The 23,199-nt window shown below is 34.7% G+C and overlaps 3 protein-coding genes across 4 annotated transcripts; 2 read left to right on the top strand and 1 right to left on the bottom strand.

Moving 5' to 3' along the window:
* Positions 1-168: 168 nt before the first annotated feature.
* On the top strand, positions 169-4,005 carry LOC109851860 (CAAX prenyl protease 1 homolog). Its single transcript, XM_020422370.1, has 6 exons — positions 169-597; positions 963-1,109; positions 1,267-1,470; positions 1,624-2,136; positions 2,615-2,758; positions 2,858-4,005. Exons 1-6 carry the CDS (start codon positions 487-489, stop codon positions 3,098-3,100), a joined length of 1,362 nt encoding a protein of 453 aa, XP_020277959.1. The 5' UTR covers positions 169-486; the 3' UTR covers positions 3,101-4,005.
* Positions 4,006-5,076: 1,071 nt separating this feature from the next.
* LOC109851831 (splicing factor, arginine/serine-rich 15) lies at positions 5,077-16,018 on the bottom strand. 2 transcript variants are annotated; one of them, XM_020422308.1, is made up of 16 exons: positions 16,000-16,018; positions 15,316-15,554; positions 14,492-14,620; positions 14,123-14,414; positions 13,833-14,005; positions 13,473-13,742; positions 13,240-13,386; positions 12,891-13,132; positions 12,610-12,798; positions 12,284-12,417; positions 11,994-12,202; positions 11,724-11,901; positions 11,144-11,431; positions 10,705-10,932; positions 9,106-10,563; positions 5,077-8,813 (listed from the first exon to the last, which is right to left on the bottom strand). In XM_020422308.1, the coding sequence occupies exons 2-16, from the start codon at positions 15,379-15,381 to the stop codon at positions 7,981-7,983; spliced, it is 4,836 nt and encodes a 1,611-aa protein (XP_020277897.1). In that variant the 5' UTR covers positions 15,382-15,554; positions 16,000-16,018; the 3' UTR covers positions 5,077-7,980. The 2 variants fall into 2 exon arrangements, with proteins under 2 accessions (XP_020277897.1, XP_020277896.1); XM_020422307.1 differs by lacking the exon at positions 16,000-16,018 and having other exon boundaries at positions 15,316-15,992.
* Positions 16,019-16,289: 271 nt separating this feature from the next.
* LOC109851842 (dnaJ homolog subfamily C member 7) lies at positions 16,290-21,160 on the top strand. Its single transcript, XM_020422326.1, has 11 exons — positions 16,290-16,449; positions 17,198-17,286; positions 17,441-17,565; positions 17,648-17,842; positions 17,932-18,050; positions 18,154-18,307; positions 18,397-18,561; positions 18,684-18,852; positions 18,946-19,092; positions 19,199-19,351; positions 19,458-21,160. The coding sequence occupies exons 1-11, from the start codon at positions 16,364-16,366 to the stop codon at positions 19,580-19,582; spliced, it is 1,527 nt and encodes a 508-aa protein (XP_020277915.1). The 5' UTR covers positions 16,290-16,363; the 3' UTR covers positions 19,583-21,160.
* Positions 21,161-23,199: the final 2,039 nt, after the last annotated feature.

A 23,199-nucleotide genomic window follows, 5' to 3' on the forward strand; every position in this document is an offset into this window, starting at 1 on the left:
TGGAAATACAGTTACTTCGGCTAATTTCGTGTCATTTCGGATATATTCGGCCTTTAAATTGGAAGATTATTGGCTGCGCGCAGCGCAAAACGCAATCGAATGTGTCCGAAGTGACGCGAAACTAACCGAAGTGTTTGTATTCTTCCTTTATAACTCAATAACAATACGTTCATATATTCTTATGTCGATATAATATAATGCTAAAAATTTGTACTTCCTCTTCGTCCGTCCCGCCATTTTCGTAAAGGGAACGTGGATCAACGAATATCGTACTTGCCGCACTTAACCTAACCTTACTTGTATTCGGCAATTTGGTATTGGATCGAAGCCTGTCGGAATCAGGTGCCAGGTGCCAGGTGTGCCAAAAAGTTTAAGCACAAGGTTGAAGGCACGAAAATCAATAAATTTCTACCTTTGGAAATTTAGTTTTAATAAGTTGTAAGGTGTAGCGTATTCAATCATACCTGCAATAAATACACAATATCAATGACAGATCCATGGCGAGATATGTTATTTATTTTCGGAAATCTCCGTTTTGCCATTTTGTTCTTGATGTGGTCGTTATTTCTTTGGGAACATTATTTGGATCTTCGACAGGTAAGTTGGATGTCTAATCTAAAAAAGATGATAAAAGATCATCATTGGATGTCTAATCCAAGAAAGATGATAAGCTTTATCAGTACAGAAAGAAAAAAACCTGTTAAAGATATATAATATTTATAGAAAAAAGAGAGAAATTCACACACACACACACACAATTTTATTATTCAATGTTATATATGTATACGACGTATGTAATATTCTTTTTTTCTTTTGGAAATAATATATTGACATAACATTATTTATTATAAAACACTTAACATTATATACAAATCTAGAGAGTTTAAAATAAAAGAAAATATACAATAGAAAGTTTATATAAATCTTTTGAATCTCTATTTAATTTTATTGAAACATTACAGAGAAGTTTGATGAAGAAGTTGGTTAATTTACCAGAGCACTTGTCATGGTTAATGACTAAGGATATATATGACAAAGCTCGTGCATATCGTTTAGATACAAATAGTTTTGGTATTTTCTCAGATTTATGTAATAAGATTTTTACTACAGTAAGTATAGTAACTTTTTCTTAATTATATATATATATACTTTATAAATTAACATATATAGTATTAAATAAAAGAAAAATAATAATGTTAGTCATATCTTAATAATGTTGATATGTATATATGTATATAAATAATACTTGATGTTTTTCATTCACAGATTATTGTAGTATATTATGGTTATTATTATACTTGGCAACTAGGTGTTGAAATAGCCAAGTACTTTGGTTTCAATCATGAGAATGATCTATTGCTATGTTCACTATTTATATTCATTACAAACACAGTTCAAGATATATTCAGTCTACCTTTAAAAGTATATAACATTTTTGTTATAGAACAGAGACATGGTTTTAACAAACAGGTAAGATTTTTATATTAGAAACATTCAATTCTATAATTAAATTAGACTTTTACATATCTTTACATATCGAATAAAATGCATTTCGTGAATAAAAAACTAAAATTAGTAATAATATAACAAAGATTAATAATATCTATTAATATTTATTTTCAGACACCTGCATTTTTTATAAAAGATCAAATTAAACAATATATTGTGATGCAAATTATTTCAATATTTCTCTCATGTGGTATGGCTTGGATTATGATAAATTGCGGCGATTATATCTTCTTCTACTTGTGGCTGTTTGTAACTACGTGTTCATTATTTTTGATGATTTTATATCCGGAAATAATCGCACCTCTGTTCGACAAGTACTCTCCATTACAAGAAGGCGAATTGAAGAGAAAAATCGAGAATTTGGCGGCTTCTTTGAAATTTCCTTTGTACAAGTTATTTGTAGTTGAAGGCTCCAAGAGATCGACTCACAGCAACGCTTATCTGTACGGTTTCTTTAAACACAAAAGGATTGTTCTCTTTGATACACTCATTAAGGGTTACTCTTCCAATAAGAAAGACGATGACGCTGATAAAGGTTGTGAAACGGATGAAGTAGTGGCGACAGTTGCTCATGAATTGGGACACTGGAAATATAATCATGTCTTGAAAGGATATCTGCTTAGCCAGGTATAGTATTTTATTTATATCTTAAAGTTGTTTACATGTTTAGCTTAGTTTTATATCATAGTTACGAGCTTGCTACGCATCATAGTGTATAAAAATTAGTACAGAATAACATGTCTGTTTTGAGAATAGTTACTGCCTCGAATATTGTCTGTTTCATCAATTTCATAATTGTTATGGCTTGAACTTGATGATGTCATGCCAATAATGGAATTAGAAAAGAATCTCTTATTTAAATGATCATATAATATACATCTTTCAAATTAAATTGCTGAATAGGTAAGTTGTGTAGTGCATTTTGTGATGTAAACATTAAATGTACTCTAGTGATTGTCAAGTAACAATGTTAATTTCAATATTTTCAGACATGAACAAAATTGTTTTGTTGTCGTGTGTTGTTGATCTTGAGAAATTCTTCAGCTATAATTTCTATTTTGAAAATACACAATTTCTCACATGTCTATGTATGTTTCTTTTTCAGATTATATTTATCATCTATTTTGTAATAGTCGCAAAATTCATACGATACGCACCGATTTATCAGGCGTTTGGTTTTATGGATTCTCAACCTATGTTTATAGGCCTAATTATATTATTGCAACATATTTTAATGCCACTAAATATAGTAAGTACAATATTTATGGCTTTTTATAATTTTTATATTGAATGTGTGTTGAATATTTTCATTAGAAATTATTTAAATCTTTTTGTTTTATTTTTTCAGATCTTCGGTTTTATTACTGTGGTACTGAGCCGACGATTTGAATTTCAAGCAGACGAATTTGCCACAAAATTGGGCCACGGCAAAAACTTAAGGTCGGGTTTGTTGAAGTTACAAAAGGATAATTTGGGATATCCTTTGTACGACAAGTTGTACTCAATGTGGCATCATTCACATCCACCTGTCACTGAAAGATTGAGTGCAATAAAAGCACTTGAAGCTGTAACACAAGAAAAAAAAGATTAAGTTTAAACGACTATATATAAATGATTTATTTGTATGCGGATATGAAAGATGTATGAAATTTGTTGATGTAGGCATCAATCATATACAATCATACATAGGCCTACAGATTTTTTATTTTAGGAACTTTTTTTTGAAATATTGGCTTTTTTGCAGTAATTTTTTGTCCGCAAATCTCAAAATTTTGCAATCACATTAAGATAAATAATAAGACTAGTTTCAAAATTAAAGATTATATCTTATAATGATAAGATAAAGTAAAACAAAACTTAGTTTATTTGCGAAAAAAAACAAGGGGCCGTTATCAAACTCGCCTTTTTCAAGAAAATTTTGTTTTTTATTTACCATAAAATGTTGACATGATGAAGCAACATCGAAATATCAAATTCGAATTCGGCGGACAAAATTTAGAAAAAACCTAACTCTTGTTATCAATTAAATAATTCCGATATAATTGCTTCCTATTAAATGTTTTTATTATTATTCAACACAATTGATTTATTTTTAAATTTTATATATAATATATATATATATATAAAATAGGAACTTTTTGTGAACTTTACGTGTGAATGTAATATTTCAGAAGCAGTTTTAATTTTCAAAAATAAACATTGTATATCTTATAACATTTATATTAAAACTTATGCAAACTAATTTGATACGTAATTACATATATCATATAAATATGTAAACTGCTTTACTTAAAAAATGTTCAAATATACATACTTATATGTGTTTGAATGCGTGTGTGTCGAGTATATTATGTATGCGTTAAAAACTTGTGCATTTAAAAACATTCGATAATTTGATAGTTTACTGTATATCTCTTCTATAATATTGGGAGTTTACAAAAATGTATCACACGCTGATCAATATAATTCACGTATTTATTTATGTGTTAATATGAGTTACAAGGTTTTGTTTTCTTATATAATAACGTTAAACACACACTGAAAACCGTACTATTTACTCACTTATTTCTCTTTCTCTTCATTAGACAGTAATTATTCACACTGTAACAATACCAAGGTAATGTATCTGGTATCATATATAGTTTTTTTTTCTACAGATTGACCTACACTTTTAATACACATATATTTCCGTGTAATTTATATATATATCAAAATCTACTTTATATCTACATTGCACGGAAAATGTGAATGTTTGTATCATTTTTACATTTAACGCCACTAACGTTACTGGCCGTTTACGGCTGCATAGACGTACAAGTTTCTTTTCTGTCGCGTTAAAATTTTTCTTATGTTATAAAAGTAAAAACTTAAAGTTCCTAGGATGTTTGCAATAGCGATTATCGTGCTTATGACTCATATGTATTCGATTATCTTATACGTATGTCCAATATAAGCTCGATTTTTGTAGCTTACGTATTTTCAGCCTGTAGTATACCGAAAGATTGATGTTATAATATAATTGTGATTTATATATACTTATACAAAATTTATAATGGATATTGTAAACTACTAGTGTTGTTTAATATTTTGTTGTCTTCTTAACCAGATACATTACTTTTTATAATTTATAGCACAAATCTACTATTGTTTATAATACAAAGTTTTTGAAATTAATACTAAAATAAAAAACTTTTTTAACAATTATCTCGTCGTGTTTTGCCCATCTTTCAAGAAGGAAAGGAAAGTTACTTTGGTGTATTGTTTTGTTATATTTTTTAAATATAATCATGCATTATTTTCACAAAAATTTAAAGCATTTAAGAAATAAAAATCAATGTAATCTTAAAAATATAGTATTGCATGTATAATTTGTTTGTGAGATATATACATGTATCTTGTGTGCAATTAAAAAAAAAATATTATAAAAGTTCTAAATTATCAATACTTACCTATATATATATATATATATACATATGTATATATGTGTCTATATATGTATATATTATATATATATATATATATGTGTGTAATATAGAGTTTTGTAGATGCACATACTGCTTTTCTGTGTGTATGTATAAATCAAACAATCACTGATTTCAAAAATTGAAAATTATAAAAAATTATGTTCAAAATTACTGCAATAATGTCAGTAATTTAATAAGATTATATAAAAAAGTTTAATGTTAGTATATTAAATATTATTTAGTATCATTTATAAGTCAAGTATTTTTTCTTGAAATGAAAAAAAATGACTACACATACATAAAAATATTTAATTATAGTTCTCTATATTAAACTAAGCGCTCATGAATTAAACAAATGCTAATAATTGCTCTGCTAATACGCGTAAGTTTTAGCACAAAAAAAAAGTTTTAATCACACACGCAAACACACAATTGGCCTTATTATATCTATTAAAAAAATACTAATAAAAATATTGTATGAACAATATTGCAAGATTAAAGATGTAACTATTGTTTTAAGAATTAAATATACAAAATTCTAGAATTATAAAGAAAGTATAGAAATCATGAAAAAAAATTGCTTCAAAACAAATTCTGTACATTTACAATTTATAACATTGTCCTATTTTAATAGCAAGTCCTAGAAAATGCAGTGCCGCGCACCACTCCAGGTTTATTAGTTCTTAAATTTTACGATTTTAAGAAATGTGTTTATAGTTAGTGCATCTTTTTAATATGTATAGTACATATATAAGAAAACAAACGATACTACACATTGAATAAATAATAATAAATCCGAGTTCTACTGACTTATACATATAATTCAAAAACCTGATATTTGAACTGTAATTTACAACACAAAATGAATTAAAAAGCAAACACGTTACATATAATCAGTTGCCAGTACATTATTTGGCTGCTTAATACATTTTACAGAACTTTTTATAATTACAATATAATATGTACTGATATATATATCATAATTTTACGAAACTTGTCAACAAAATTGTGTCAATGCTATATAATAGATACCACCATGTTAGTAATGAAAAGTGAAGTTTGTCAACTCTTGTACTTGTTATGTTTATTAAGTATACGCTCTTAAAATACGATGGTTGTATCTGTTTATAGAAGTCGCATATAAGAAATCCACTTGATTGCGTCAGACAAAACTTATGTAAAATAAGTTGAAGCAAAAAATAAAGGCACATGCGTTCTAACGAAGAAATATCAAATATTGTTGTTACAGTAAAATTGCGTGATGCTCTAGCTCCCGTTTTAACGATTTATTAGAAAGTATCTAACACGTTAATCAATCTCTTAACAATCCAGTTTTTGTTCGTCGTTAAAAGCGCAAAAGTGAACGTCTAATAATGTTTCAGAATCGAAAAACTCGATTTGGTTGACTTCAATTAAATCTAACTGAAACATTGGATTGGACGTCACAACTACCGAAAGTTTATTCATCAATACAATTCCATGTTTTGAGTCAGCGATAAATTGTTACTCTACTTATTAAAGATATACAATAATTAATTAAATGTTCAATATATATATATATGCGTAACTGACTTTGTCCTGGAGTGGTGCGGACTAACACGACGGCAATAACCCTCTTAAAAATCATTTTTAGTGTCACATTCCTCAACTAATGGTATGTGAAAATAATTGTTAACAGTACCTTGCACTTGTCACTCAGTTTGAGCGCAAGCACGTGTCTTCCATCGCTGCGCCGTGCAATACGTGCGTACGTGAACACAGGAACCAAGTAGTTTGGTGTTTGTTGTTGTATGTGTGAAAGTTATATAGAGTGGAAGCGCGTATACGCATACAAAATTCGCTATATCTCTTTACACAATCATGTGTGTATTCTTTTCCCAAATAGAACAATCTTAAATTTTCTCGTGCAGAATGAAAAATTATGTACCGGACTTGATGTTAAAACTACTTTGCGTCATTGATTTGCATGGAATCTAAGAAAAGAAGGTAATTTGCGATAATCGATAAAAGATTAATTAACAGAGCAAGAAGACTTTTTTAAAATGAATTATGTACATGTGTTTGTAGATGCCTAGGAATACAATCCGTATATTATACACATATAGACTTTAGTTTGTCGCTTCCGTTTTGTCGTGATCGGGAACTATGTTTCATATATCAGAATAACAAGGCCATGTTTCTTTTGTTATTAAAAAGAGCCGTTATATATAAAATATTTATTTCGTTCTTTTCTCTTTGATTGAGCAATGGCAATCAGCACATTACATTTATTTACGTTTTTTGTTTTCTGCTACGAAAATATAAAAATATTTACAATTACAATTCAATAAATTAATCCTCATCCAGAGGGCATGAGGTATAATACGCCGTACAATACCCGATACGTGATTCGAAAAAACTAATTACATTAAACTCTTCAATAAAACTACAAAAAGATAAGAATTGGCATCTCTGGTATGAGTAGAATTCATTCAAATATTTGTATCTATATATAGTTATAGAATTCTAATAAGATTGCCTTTTATGAAAAGTAAGAAAATAAGTATAGTACGAGAAAAAGAATTTTGATTAAAAACTGAATATTTGTATATATATGTACATATATATATATACACATCTACATAGTTAACAGGTATCCTGTGTTCACTATCACAGTAATTATTTGAGAGCAGCAGATTTCAATTGGGAAGAAATTTAGTTTTAAGACTTACGCGAGTTAATTGAATACTCTGACGACTCTGTGAAAGATTTAACTCACTGAACCCAACGGCTTCCCCACCACTCCAGAGTGCGATATAACTTTGAGTCCATAAAATCGCATAATTTTCACTTTTTTTTTCTCCTCTCTCTTTCTCCTTTCTTTTCTCATTCGCTCTTTGCAGCACTCTATGTACATTGTGTGTGTATCGATTAAACGATATTTTACATGTATTCGCCCGAGGATTCGTTACATTACTTTGGTAATTCCAATATCAAATTAATATCTTTTTCTTTCTCTTTTCTCTGTTTATAACGAATCCGCTTGTCCCACTAATTGTTCACTACAGTTCTCACTCGCGTGCCCTACTTCTTTGACTGCACTTTGCTGCGCTGAATCCTCAGCTGGAATGGGTGGTTCGTATTCACACTGCTCCTGTTCACCCTGCTGCGTTAGCGCTAAAGCGTCGCTTGAGAAATGATCCGTACCAATTTCATAGGAACTGGACTGACCTTCGTCGTGTTTATAACTGGCCTCAATATTGCTCTTATCATTCGATAAATTTGCAAATTCACTTTCTCTGTTGTCATGCATTACATCCTGCTTGTCAGCTATCGATTCATTTTCTCTCAGAAGAATCTGTTGATTAGGTGCCTCAATAATATCCTTCACTTGTCCTTCAGACGTCTCTGTCTTGTTTTCTTCCGACGGCATCTCGTCCACGTCATCCGTTAGCGGTGGACTAACATTTCCCCATCTGGACTTGCGGTTCCGGTTACGATTCTCCCGTTCAGGCAGATTTTTATAATCTTGATGTTTTGCGAACTTTTGCTTGTCTCTTGCAGGATGATTGTCCCATTGTCCATAATTGTCATGTTCTTGACCACCCCATGATGAAGATGATGGTCCGCTGCCTTCCTGATTTCTCCACGGTCCATCCGGAGGATGCATGGCCGGTGGACCCATGGGACCGAATGGAGGCCGAATATGTCCTGGACGACCGCGCATGTCGTCGAATGGTGGTCGGAAGAACGAGTCTGCTTCCCTAGGATCAAAAAGTGGACCTCGAGGCGGGAACGGAGGTCTTATTCCGGCTCTCATACCCCTCGGACCCATACCCCTCGGATGGAATAACATGGGACCTAAAAAAGATATGTCGCGATATTTCAGTTTGTATTCAAGTTTCATGAAACATAAACATGTGTATATAGATCTGTAAATATAAAATAGATAGCATTAGATTTTAAAAAAATGCCATTTTATAAACTAAACAATGTTTGAGCTTCGATCGTCGTGGAACTATACGTTACTACATTTTTGTTCATCTGAAAGATACAGAAAAAAAACTAGCCTAAAATTCAACCTAAACATTCTTTCTTATGTGTATATTTAAACGCATACTAAGCAATTACAAAGATGAAAAAATGATCTTACCAGGTACTCTGGCTCCACGCGGTCCAAATCCTTCAGGACCAGGTCCTCTGGATCCTTTCGGGCCCATTAATGGGGGTGGCAATCCGAATACAGCTTCCATCGGAGCACCAAAGAACTCTCTTCTGCGGGGTTCAAAGTCGGAACGCTCATTATGACCTCTTGGATCAAAGCCGTCTTGCATCCGCGGGTTAAATCCGTCGCGTCTCATCTCATACTCGAAACGATTACGTTCGTATTCATCCACAGGTGGTCTGCGACCACGTACTTCCGATCGCTCGAATTCTTGTGTCGGACCTAATCTGCCCGATGGAAAATCATCAGATCTAGGCCCATTGTGGCCTAATCTATTTTCGTAGTCCTCAGGAAAAATGCCAGGTTGCATCCGAGGATTCACGAATTCGTCAATCTCGAGGTAATCACTCCTCAGACCACCCCGCGAAAGTGGGAAATTCTGCCTGTCGTTGAGATTACGCTGTGAGAAATCTCTCGCGTCCTGCGGACCACCTCGAAAATCTGGTCCTCGCGGGAAATCCGTTCGGTCTGCAGGCAATGCTCCGCCATACTTTGGCAGATCCATCAATGAAAGCATATCATTAGGTGGTCGTCGTCCTCCACCTCCACTTCCACTACTACCCGCAGCTGCAACTGCAGCTGCAGCTGCACTTCCTCCTCCTGCTCCTCCTGCTCCTGCTCCTCCTCCTCCTCCTCCTCCAGAACCCTCTTCGAAACTTCTGTCGTTCCGTTCGTTACTGCGATCAGATCGATTGCCACGCATATTTCTATCCATCCGATCGTCTAACGGTAATGTACAATCCGCTAATTGTAGTAGACGATCCGCTAAACTGGGCTTGCTTTCTTTCTTCGCTATATTTTCGTCTTCGTGAATATTTTGATTTTGTATGCTCGGCCCTTCCGAGTGTCTGGCGCTACTATCTCGGCTCTCCCGGGATTCTCGATTTTCTCTGTCGCGTCTGTCATCTCTGTCTCTATCGCGACCTTCACGGTTATCTCTCCGCCTGTCCCGTCCACGATCACGTCCCCTACCTCTGTCTCTGCTGCGATTCATTCTGCAGTCGTTCATGTCCATGCGGTCACTACGATCCCGATCGCTTCGATCTCTTCTTTCTCTGTTTTCTCGATCCCGCTCTCGTTCTTTGTACTCACGCGTCTGATCGCTATCCAGACTTTCGCTCACGTTGCTGTTCATATTTATCGCCGCGATCAGCTGATCGCTGAGAAGGGTTGGTGGTTTCTCCTTGGGCACGTTACTGTTTATGTTTTGCGACATTGCGTCCTCCATCTCCACATCCATATCATCCGAATGATGTTGCGGTAGCTGTACCTGCATCGGCGGTGCTGGACCTACTCCATATGGTTGTCGCAACATTGGCAAGTTCGGCATGTTAGTTTCCGTTGTAGGTGGTGGTACTCCAATAGGTGGAACGTTGTGCGGCATACCTGCAACGTTCAGAATTCTTGTGTCCCTGTTTGGCTAACATAAATTAACTTTATTGACCAATTTCACATTTTACATTGTAATATTTTTGTTTTATATTCAATGCATGATCAACGCTTAACAATTTAACGGAACATTCATACCGGTGGAGTTTGGTTTGTCGGAAGGCGCTGCAGGTGCTGGCAGTGGAATCTGTGTTGTCAGTAGACCTACGCCAACACCTGTTCCAAATGGTGGATTAACCGAAGGTGTCAACATAGTCTGCATCATACCGGGTGGTCCTAGTAGACTCTGCATATTAGGTGGCGGGACTCCGATTGGAACGTTCGTCATTAATTGCGTCATCTGTAGGCCCATGTGGCTAATCATTCCTGTAGGATAAGATTGATCATGTATAAGAGAAAATTACACCGCACGTTGTTCAAAATTAAAAAGCAGAATTATAAAAAAAAACTTACTTAAACCTATCAAAATGTTAAAAAATACAAAAAACATAAATATTAAAAAATATAATGGATACTTACATATTGACTATTTTTGTTATGGTTTGTTTCATTCCGAGATATATTTTCGATAACTTACTTGGTACTCCAGGCATTGTAAATCCAGGCATCATTTGTAACTGCGTGTTTGGAGGTGGCAGCAAAGCACCCGATGTCGGTGGTCTGATCGGCGGCGGTTGACTGGTATCGATCATTTGCTGTTGCTGCTGCTGTTGTGAATTAGCAGACGATTGTATGACGTTTACGATGCCGTCTGTTAAAGTCGGAATAGGAGCGCCAGCATTTGCCGCGGCAACAAGCGCTTGTTGTTGCAGTTGCAACTGTTGCTGCAGCATGTCTGCACTCGTGCCAGCATGTTTTAATTTTCCTGTAAAGAAAGAAACGTGGTTCTTCAGTTCAGGAATTGTAAATCCTGATATATTATTGCAATTATTTTCGAAAAAAAACAAATATAAAACAATTGGTAGTGCTTTTATTCTCAGGTAAAATTGTTCGGAGCTTGCTTGACCAATCTGAATTAGTGGAGTTTCACTTGGCTCAAATCACTCTGATTTTAATCTTGCAAGTTTCAAGTAGTTACACACTATCAAATTGTGCTATGTATAACTGAATTGAACTTGCATGCGCATGTTTCTATATTGTCTTAAATGAAAACGCACCTTTCAAGTGAGCAGGTAATGTGTCTTCGTCTATCATTCCGCCTTCTTCCAGTAACTCTAATTCTTGATCGGTAATATTAGTTAATTTGATCCAAGGGATGTAACTGACACCCAACTCCACTTCCCAATAATCTTTCCATTCTTTTCCTTTCACACCTTTACCAGGCGCCCATGCCAACTATAATCAAAATACAAGTTACAAATGCGTGCACTAAGTATTACTGTACACATGTATATTCACAAGTTATATGCACAAGTCAAATTATTTACCGTAATATTTTTGCCTTGCATCTTGTGATTTTTCAACTTCGTAAGCGCTCGATACGCATCCTGTCTCCTATTCATGCAGATGAATGCACAACCTCTCGGCGAAATTAAGTCTATGCTAACGATATCACCATGCTGTCCGAAGGTATCCGACAATTCTTCTTGATGCACAAGTTTCGATAAATGTCCCACCCAAAGTGTTGTACTGCAAACTGAAAAGAAATGTGCAATTTAGATTTTACTATTTACCTATGATTTATGTAAAAATCTTTCTTGTATTTTACAACACGTACCACTTAGTTTTTCCCTGACTATTGGCGGCAAACCACGTTTGCGTCGCTCCCTTTCTTTTTCCCGTTCTTCTTCCGTCATCCTATCTCGACTGTCATCGCGTTTTCTATCACGACCTCTGTCTCTTGAACGAGATCTACAAGAGAGAATACATATATAATACATATGCAATTAAGTATAAAAATATATTAATTACTTAATCACTTTCAAATTTCCTTTTGTCTTTAAGTGTTTTCCGTCTTTTAATTTTGAAAATAATTTATTTGTTTTTTATATAAATGATAAATAATTTTATATAAATATAAATGATTTTAACCAAAATTATTACCTTCTTCGCCGCGATCTGCTCCTAGATCGAGACTTCCTATCTCTATCTCGATCTCGATCCTTATCTCGATCTCTGTGGCGCGGAGATCGGGATCGACTGTGATGTCGATATCGCTCTGGCGATCTACTTTGCAAGCTCGTGTTCTCGCAATTAACAATTTCTACGCTACTATCACGTCTGGTGCTGTTCCTGTAAAATACACCATTGAATAAATAAAAATTACTTGTCATATAAGAAAAAAAATAAAAAATACAAACTTATTAAATTGTAAATGCATTTACCCAGAATAATCCTGTGTTTCTTGACGCTCGTCAAGCAATGGACTCTTTTGATTTGTAGGTTGATTAATTTGTCTAATGTTCGATAACGATTGTGATGTATATGGCAGAGTTGACGAATAATTGGGTAGCGGTTGGGTCATATCTTGTATCACATTGCTGTTCACATTTGGAGTATAATTCTGAGTGCTTGGTTTCAAAATATCAGAAGGTTTCAGTTCGCATTCAGATGCAAAAGGAAGGTTCTGAAACATACAAGAGAACATCCTATGTATAAATATCGTTCACTGACGAGCATATTTCGAAGAAAGAAAAAGAAGCGTAGGACAATTTATTTGTACAGGCAACTTACAGGAACAGTTTGTGCTAAATGTTTATCAAATTCTTCTTCTTGCTGCTTCATCTGTTGAAGCTTGCGTAACTTTTCTTCTATTTCGTGTTGCGAAGAGGAAGCATTACTTTGCATAGTTTGTTGTAAACTATGCAATTGTCTCAAAACCTACAAATGAAAATTGTTTATATACAATAGAAATGTTAGATACCGACTAGTTATTTCTAATATTTATTTAATTCAATTTTAAGTACCTCGGGATTTGTCAGCAACACTCCTAGGCTCTCTAAACCACTGTTTGTTGAGACTGTATTGTGTTGCGTATTAGTTGTGGCAGCTATGTTTGGAGAACTAGTGACAACAACATCATCGTCTTCTTCTTCACCATAATCAAAATCTAATAACTTCTTATCAAACTTGACGGAACTCTTTGGTTCATTGACGGGATCCTGCTGTTGTTTCATAAAAATTTGACGTAACTGATCGAGGATAGTAGGATCCATTTGACCCGAGTTAGGCTGATTCTGTAAATAGCAATAAAAATTTTATTAAGTCTCTCTCGAGTAATCATAATATAAATAAAAATAACAATATAGTATCGAAACTTTATTTACATTTACTATATTTGCCGCTTCCATCTTTGTTTGTGCAAGCCATGCTGGGTCAATTGTTTTTCCAGGTGGAAACAATTTTGGATCTTTAACAGTATTTTTCATTGCAGACGGCGGAGTCTTACTGACAGCACTTATATTACTCATGTTGTTTCCAGAAGATGCATTCAATGTTCCTAGAAAATAAAAGTATGTAAAATAAATATACATGTTTTTTCCAACAAAATATTGCTGCAAAATATTAAAATATATCTTTTTTTCTTTAGTACAGTTTTTATTGTATTTATATTTACCATTGCTATTTACAGACTGTTCCTTGTGTGCTGGATGATTTGGATCTGCCAGATCAAACAGTGGTTGAATAACTTCTGGTGGAAAAACTGCATTCTTTTGCCAAAGATTCAGTACACGTATAACTTTGCTTTTATCCTCTTGTGGGCATTTTAAAAGATTAAGAAAAGTAGCCTGCATATTTTTTGCAAACCGCGGAGCAAATACATCTTTCTCTACCCCAAACTGATGTCGGGATTGTCGAACAATTGAATCTATTACATATAATCCTGGTACTTTGTATTCTGGCTTGCACTAAAAATAGAATTAAGTGTTATCATAAAAAAAGAACTATACATAATAAACAAAAACTTTTTAAAATAAATACTTACTTTTTGAATAAATTTCTCAACGCTTTGTACAACATGCTTGTAAAATTTTATTGCTTTTATAGCTCCCTTTGTCAAGGAATTCATTTTGGCTTTCGAAATAGGCGGTTTCACTTCGTAGAGACTAGATAGCTGCAATCATAAAAATCATAAGTTATATTCTTCAGAAAAGCAATATACTTATTACAATTGTACAATAGAAAATTGTATAAAAATTGTTCTTCATGATTGATTTCTTTCATCGCAACTACAAAATAAATTAAAACCATAAATAAAAGAAAATTGTAACATATTTCAATAAAAATATCAATATATTGCTACTGATGCGTATTGCGGTTAATGCACCAAGAAATAGCATCGAGTACAACGCTGAGAGTATACACAGATTCGAAGTGAGAAAAAATACAAAATCAAAACATTTATCTTATTGTTATTACTTAATAATTCATAGACGCAGGTTTGTTCAACATAATTATAGTTACTTTCATCATTTTGGCACAAACAATCGAGTAATCTTTGAAAACAATTCACATGAGGCAACGCGACGAAGGTGGTAAGAATATGCACGTAGTCGCGATCTCCCACGAGCGAAGGCTTGGAATTCGGTAAGACAGAACGAAGCCGCATTAAAAAAAAAAAGGAACAAGTTTCGATAAATACGCATCTCTTTTCAAAAGATACGGTCGGTAGGCGCGAGATCAGAATCAGAGCGCGAGATAAAATAAGACAAGCCAAATCCGTAAACTAGCTAACGAAGATTAAAAAGAAGCTGCACCTACGATGACCTCTACGACGTGCAAAGAGAGTCTTTCTGCAATTTTACTTACCTCCGAAGTAAACGCTTTCACCACCTCCATCATGGGACAGGAGGGGTGATCCCGCGTAGTAGCCATTAAATCTTGCACAAGTCTTTCGGAGCAGCGTAAAACTAATGTCTTTTGAATCGTATAAGAATCATATTCCTAGCACGCACACTGTATAAAATCCATTTTCAAGATGGCTGATCGTGCCTCCCCAACAGGCATCGCGGGCGACAAATGCGTGACGTCACATACCTGCCTTCCACCTGTCGGTAATGTTGCACGAAACAATATCACACTATACAACTATAATTTTTTACAACTCTCGATATTCGCAGAACAAATTTGCTACATGTAAGACTGAGCGGGGCGATATTGAAGAGAACTACGCACCACCTCCAAGGCACAATTGTCTCGTATGATTTGCATGCACTTTACGAATCATTTGCATTCTCAATGACCACGCGCTTACAACGAACCGCACAAACTCGATTTATTCGATTCGATGTAGCGTTAGTTCCAAATTGACCGATCGCGTTAAAAACTGAATATCAAACTGTGTAATTTGATTTGTTATTTGAAAGTACAAGTTTAACAAATTTATCTGCATGTACGGCACAAAATAGATTATCTCGTTCTGAAACTGGCTTCGAAGTTAGAGAATTATTAGACTGACTGCAGAACCGCTACAGGAGTTGATGCAAAACTTACTACTGAAAGGCCTCGTGTCCGTCCCCCGAAAATGATTCTAGAAGGGATCTTCCGCTTAAAACTTCTAGAATAATTGCTGTTAGAAACCGGACTGAAGATCTCGGAGATTAAAAATTGACCAATTGCCAGTCGACGTGTTTGGACAATTCTGATCACTTGACCAATCGCGTTCGAATAATTCGTCCAAACAAAACTTAAAGGCTAGCTCGTAATGACTCGGCTAGCTCGTGAATGTTCGTCGATATTCGTGAGCGCTCCGAACGAACGAGCCGAAGTCGCACGAAGGTCTCACTTCACGTTGCGTTTGTGGTAGTTCCTGATATTCCTGTTGGACAACGATCTAATCACATCGCATATTACAGCCATGGCGTCGTCTGGCGCAACTGACCTTAGTCCCGATTCTCCGCTGGATCTTTCTATGTCGACATTAAATTGTGAAAACATCAAAGAGTGAGTAGCCTCATCAATAAGATCTAATTTCGTTTTCTAATTTTCTGATGAACAATTCTCGCATATACATTTGTGACGCAAATATACGCGTATTCGTATATTCGTCACGCATGTGTATACGAACCAAACAAGAAGCTCTGCTTTTGCGAATTTTCTGTGTGTTATAGAATCTGTGTCATTGCGTCTTTTCCGCATATATTTATGTATTCTGTAGATAAGATTTAAAAATGATAATTTCTATTATATACATATGTGACAACGTGAGACTAATGGCGCTTGCACATAGCCAATGTAGATAGCCAATCATACTATTGTTCTTACGGTAAAGCGACAAATTGATTGCTTACTATTGCTTCTTGTTATATCTCTTGTGTCGATGTTGGGTGTGATCTATTCATCAAACAATTCACTCATTTGCTTTTGTTTTTGTGTGTGTGTGTGTGTGTATGATATGTGTTCTCTATTTAAATATTAAAAAATTAAAATGATTTAAACACCAGGTAATATAAGTAATGTACTAAATCTTATTGTATTTGGTTTATTTTGTAAATTAATATATAAAAAAAATTCTAGACGTTTTTATACTTCTTTATCGAGATCTTCAAATACAATAAGACCTAATATATTACTCGTATTGCCTGTTTTAAATTATTTTAATTTTCGAGTATCAATTAATGTTAAAAAGTTACCTTTTGTTATACAACAAAGAATATTCAGCTAAAAGATAATGAATTTATTATCTGTTTAGATTAGCAGAATCTAAAAAGGAACTTGCCAATAAGTTATATGCACAGAAGCAATATAAGAAGGCATTGGCTGGTTATAATGAAGCTATTGGTAAATATTTTGTAGTATTTTTTCAAGTATTTTAAACTATGTATCTTTTAAACTATAAATAATAATATTTATATTGTTCACATTAATTTGGATTTTTATCTTTTAATTTTTAGTTATTATGTAATTTTAATGAGCTTTGTATAAAATGTTTCAGGTTTGTGCCCTGAAGAATCACGTTACTATAGCAATAGAACAGCATGTTACATGATGCTTGGACAATACCGATATGCATTGGCAGATGCTAAGAAATCTATGGAACTAGAGCCTGAGTTTTCTAAAGTTGTTGCATTTATTTATTTCATTATTTATTTTATTACTTGTCAATAAATTTATAAATTAAATTATTTATATGTATTTCTAGGCCTATGTAAGAGCAATCAAGTGTTCCTTGATTTTGGGTGACGTTGTAGAAGCTGAGACCATATTGAACAAATTACTGCAATTTGATCCAAACAATGAACAAATAAAAAAGGAAAATATACTAGCCGATATACAATGGATACAAAAATATAGTGAGGATGGTGAGAATGCATATAATGCTAAAGATTTTCGCAAAGTAAGTTTCTTGCGGTAACAGTTTGTAGTTGTATTCGATTAGTACAGAATTAAATACTGATTTTATTTATTTATTTATTTTTTTTGCAGGTTGTGTACTGTATGGATCGTTGTTGTGACATAAGTACATCTGGTACGCGATTCAAGTTAATCAAAGCTGAATGTTTAGCTCTTTTAGGAAGATATCAAGAAGCTCAGGATTTTGCAAAGTAAGAATGCTCTCACTTGCACTTTAATTTATAAATTTTGAGATATTGTTTGTTCTTATATGCAATGAGAATATGTGATTTATAATCTTTATCTTAATTTCAGTGATGTTTTACATGTGGATAAGCAAAACGCGGATGCAATATACATCCGTGGAATGTGTTTATATTTCCAGGATGATATTGACAGAGCTTTTACCCATTTCCAACAAGTATTGCGACTTGCACCAGATCATACTAAAGCCTTGGAAATATATAAAGTAAAAAAAGAGACGTATTTTTTCATTGATACATTAAATGATGTAGTAGTAATACCGTGTTTCATATATTGTTTTTTTTTTTCTATTAGAGAGCAAAATGTCTAAAAAAGAAAAAAGAAGACGGCAATGCAGCGTTTAAAAAAGAACAGTATCAGGAAGCATATGATCTTTACAATGAAGCTCTGACAATTGACCCACACAATATCATGACTAATGCGAAATTGCATTTCAACAAAGCAACAGTTGCAGCTAAGGTATTGCGCACGTGCTTGTTTTTAAAATTTATTATGTCTATTTAAATATTAGTTTTATACACAATATAATTTATTACATATCTTCAAAATGTGCAGCAAATTTGTAAAACTTTTGTTTTCAGTTAGGGAAGTTGAAAGAATCTTTAGAAGAGTGCACAGAAGCTCTGAAACTCAATGAAAATTATTTGAAAGCTCTTCTCAAAAGAGCATCCATTTACATGGACCTGGAAGAATACGAAGAATCAGTTCGAGATCTCGAAAAAGCGTGTAAAATGGATAAAAACAATCGCGGTACAAATTTTGCTTTTAATCCTAACACGTAACAAACAAAATGGCAATATAAATTATTAATTGTTTTCTGTTGTATCATTCTTGCGCGCGTAGAAACAAAACGGTTGCTTGCTAAAGCAAAATTACTGCTGAGGAAGTCTAAGAGAAAAGATTATTACAAGATTCTCGGTATCGACAAAAATGCGTCAACTGAAGATATCAAGAAGGCTTATAGAAAACGAGCACTAGATCATCATCCAGGTAAATGCAATTACTAAATTATAATTATTACTTAACAGTTATATAAATTATTAGTATAATTATTATAATTTGTATTGGTTTTTATATCGCATCATTTGCTTCACAGATCGTCACGCAAATGCGAGCGAAGGAGAAAAGAAGGAACAAGAGAAAAAGTTTAAGGAAGTCGGTGAAGCCTATGGTATTCTGTCAGATCCTAAGAAACGATCTCGCTATGACCGCGGTCATGATCTAGATGATAACGAGAGTGGTTTTCAAGGTTGGTAAATGACTTGCTTTTTATATGCGTGTGGCAATAATTAATATATCAGATATATTCTATGCTATCTTGTATATTTTTATATTTGTTTCGTCTTGATTTGCAGATATGGATTCTAACGCAATGTTTCACTTCTTCTCCCAAGACGGCGGTTTTGGTAGCAACGCATTCACTGCTGGCTCGTTTATGGACGGTTTCCCTAACGCTTTCCACTTTCATTTTCCGGGCTAATGATTTTTCCAAAATGAATTACATGATCACAGTATACTAACTGTGTATATGAGAGAGATTCGAGTATATTTTTTATTAGTAAATATTGCATCGAATTTTTCAAAATATTTGAGATCACGATGCAAGTAGTTTGTCATCATTTGCGTTTTTTGTAAGTTTGGAATGTAGACACCATCAACGTTAACGATATATTTATTTAAACATGAGGCAAACGCGGTTGTAAATATAACATTTTACTATTATAATTACGATACAAGTAGATCTTCGATTTAACGGATTTAGTGAATATTGAGGGGTTAACGACGCGTGCATGCAGGCAACTACAAAGCCTGAAACACACTCGTACCTGAAAACCTTTTGTGAATAGATAAGAAATATATATCTGTTGGTTAATGTTTTTATTGAGACGATTAGTTAATGTAATTAATGTAAATTTCTCTATAATAATCTATTATGTGTCTCATGTGTCCAAAGATATTAGATACGATTTAATTTTGATACTAATCTTGAAATTGAGATAAATTGTTAGTTTTCGAAAAAGTTCGTAAAATCGAGGGTTTACTATTGTGTTTTGATCTTTTTGGTAAAGTAATCAAAGTTATTGTTTTTATACCTTTTGTCTGTATATGATTACAAATATTTGCTAGATTCGCATTGTCAAGGTTTAACGTATCTAACAAATTAATGTAATGTTATAAGTAAGATATATACACATTTAAGTCTGCGGTATAAGATGTTTTCTTTTGTGTTAGATCGCACGCGAGAATTCAAAGAATGATCAAATCGTTGTGACGCTTGTATGAGATCCTGCATAAAAAAAAGCATCATGTCTATAAGATTGTATGTTAAACCGATGTGAAAGAATTAATTACCATAATTCTTTCGCATTTATCTAACGACATTTGCTTGACATATTGTTCTAAAAAAAAAAAAAAATTGTAAAACTTTCGAAACTAGAGTTCGTTTCGTAGATCTTACAAATCATATATTTATTCCATATAGGTCTTTCTACAAATTGAGAAGTTACAATACATTTCGATTTTATTTAATCAAATATAACCGAAGTCGACTTTTCTCTGATGCGAATATTTTAAACCTATTGTGAGTCTTACATGTACGTATATCTATGTAAAACGCAATACGTGTTATATCAATCAAGCTTTCATGCCTCAACAGCACTTTATATGATAAGAATACTAGAATACTATAGCCATGTGCGAGCGACGCGCGTACCGTGATTGGAGGATTTGTTTTCACCCTTGTTATTCCCACGAGAAACGCGGGCGTGGTTCCTCCCCTCCGTCCACAGCCTACGTGCCAATTCAAAGGATTCATTCATACGGTCACTTTTATTTCCCGTTTGCCATTCTTACCAGAGACTCACTGTGCCGTAATCGTCACGCTCGATGCGCGCGCGAGCGATATCAGAAAGTCATAAATAATCAATTACTTGCGGCGACAGGTAGTTTTTAATAATGAAGCGCAACGAAACAAAATTTCGATCAACATAATCAGTCAGAAGTATATTTAAAAAATTGTAAAAAAGTAATTTATATAAATATTAATTTATATATTTTATTCCTTATATACTTTATTGTGTTTAAATGTCTTTGTGAGAGAAAAACAGATACGATTATTAGATATCTGCAAAATGAAATTCTTGCAGGCGATGGAAAGTGTGCCGACGTGATAACAAAGGATACGAATGACACTTTTTTTGTTTCTCGAGACCACGCGGTAGCTTCTTGCCGAAGCGCACAATTTCGACGATCACTTATCTTCCTGTCCGAGGGCGCTCGTTCCCTGCTGTTGGGAGTAGACACGCGGAAAGACAAAGGACGACGAGTGGGAGACGCGAGGAGACAAAGAGGAACTGACCGCTTTCAGGGAGGGGAGGAACAGAAGGAAGAGAAAGAGGAACGTGGAATCCGGGGGAGGGAAGTTTGGAGGTGACTTTCAGGTGCGGAGAGTTGCGCACGTCAAGGCAATCCACTCGATCACTCTCTGGGGACACCGAGAAACCCCCGGTTCGCCGCCACGTATATCGTACACGTGTATGCGCGCGGTTTACGTATGGCATGTCTACGTGTTTCCTCTGTGTGATCCGCTGGAATACTATTACAGAAAACCTTTAAAACCAGACGTTGTATTTTCCGTTCGGCGACAGGAGGTTAAACCAATGTGCGACGTAAATCGAATTTTGTAATTTCGATCTGTAATTTTTTTCCTCTGCCGACTAGTCGGTGATTCGTCACGATACTTCGATATCCGATGGCATCGCACGATCGAGCGACAGAAAACCACTTTGCGCACGATATTACGATCGTACGTGTCTTCGGACACGTGCGGTTCGTAAAATCGTTATCGACGAGAAACGCCTAGTTGCATTTGAAAAAAAAAAAAAAAACTTGATATCTTTCGCACACGGCCTAAGAAAAATGCAAAACTCTCCGCTTTTAAAGCTTCGATCAGTAAAAACAAGTTTACAAAGTTGTCGAGCATCTCTCCCGTGTGAACATGTATGTATGTGAGAGATTTATTGATCATAATCAAGCGTAAAATCTAAAATTGCCGCATTGTTTTATTATTATTAGCCGCATTTATTATTATTATTATTATTTTTTTTTTTAACGCCGCGAGAAATCCTCGCCTATTGCGACAGTTTGCTCGCACGTGGCTCATCGCGCAAATTGATGCAAACACAAGCCGCCCTAGCGCGCGGTCGTGCGTGCATGCGTGCGTGCGTGAACGCTCGTGCGTATAGATAGCTTGACGTATGAAGAATATCCTTCCCCTCCCCCGAGGGATGATACGGGTTGAGACGGCGGGGCAGCACAGTGAACGCGCGAAGGGTCGAAAATCGAACAAGTGCGAGCAAGCAATAACGAAGCGAGTGAGCGGACGAACGCCGGCGCTGTCATTAAACCGCAAGCAGAATTTCCAACCGCCCGCCGCCGCCGCCGCCCGACTCGACGCGCGTCGCCCCCATCCATCCCCCTTTCCACGCGCCACCGCGACCCCCATTCATCATAAATGCAATCAGATCGTATTACGCGCCATTACCATACGCTCTACCCCGTTCCCGGTTCTCTCTATTCCCAACCCCTGATTCTCGTCACCCTCTTTTCTCGGTACGCTCGCGCGCGACGCGAGCCCGAAACTCATCCCCCTTGCTCACGACGAGGCAAAATCTGCGAGGTATTTCCATAGGGGGAGAAAGATGAAAAGACTGATTAGGCTTCGATTGCGTTCGATCAACCGCAAGTGAGAAACCAGAAACGCCTTTTTTGTTTGTTTTTTTTTTCTCGATTGTTCGTTGAGTGATGCGTCGCCAAAAATTGCAACGAAATTTTAATCCCTAAAGATAGGGAGAGTAACACAGAATTGCGATTTGTACATGTTAATAATTAATAACTTAACATTGTGTGTGGAAGACGGATGTGTCGTCTTTTGATCGTTCGCCTTCTTCCAGATGACGTCATTGGAGCGAAAAACATATACAGAATGTAGGACTTCGTCTTATATACATATTATCGTACACATTATATTTAATTACGAATTGTAACAATTACCTGCCCCAAATTAAATATTAATAAACATTTTCCAGAAAGTGTAGG

Source organism: Pseudomyrmex gracilis, unplaced genomic scaffold (genome assembly GCF_002006095.1).
Source record: "Pseudomyrmex gracilis isolate BER0280 unplaced genomic scaffold, ASM200609v1 scaffold_21, whole genome shotgun sequence".
NCBI classification, from domain to species: Eukaryota; Metazoa; Arthropoda; class Insecta; order Hymenoptera; family Formicidae; genus Pseudomyrmex; species Pseudomyrmex gracilis.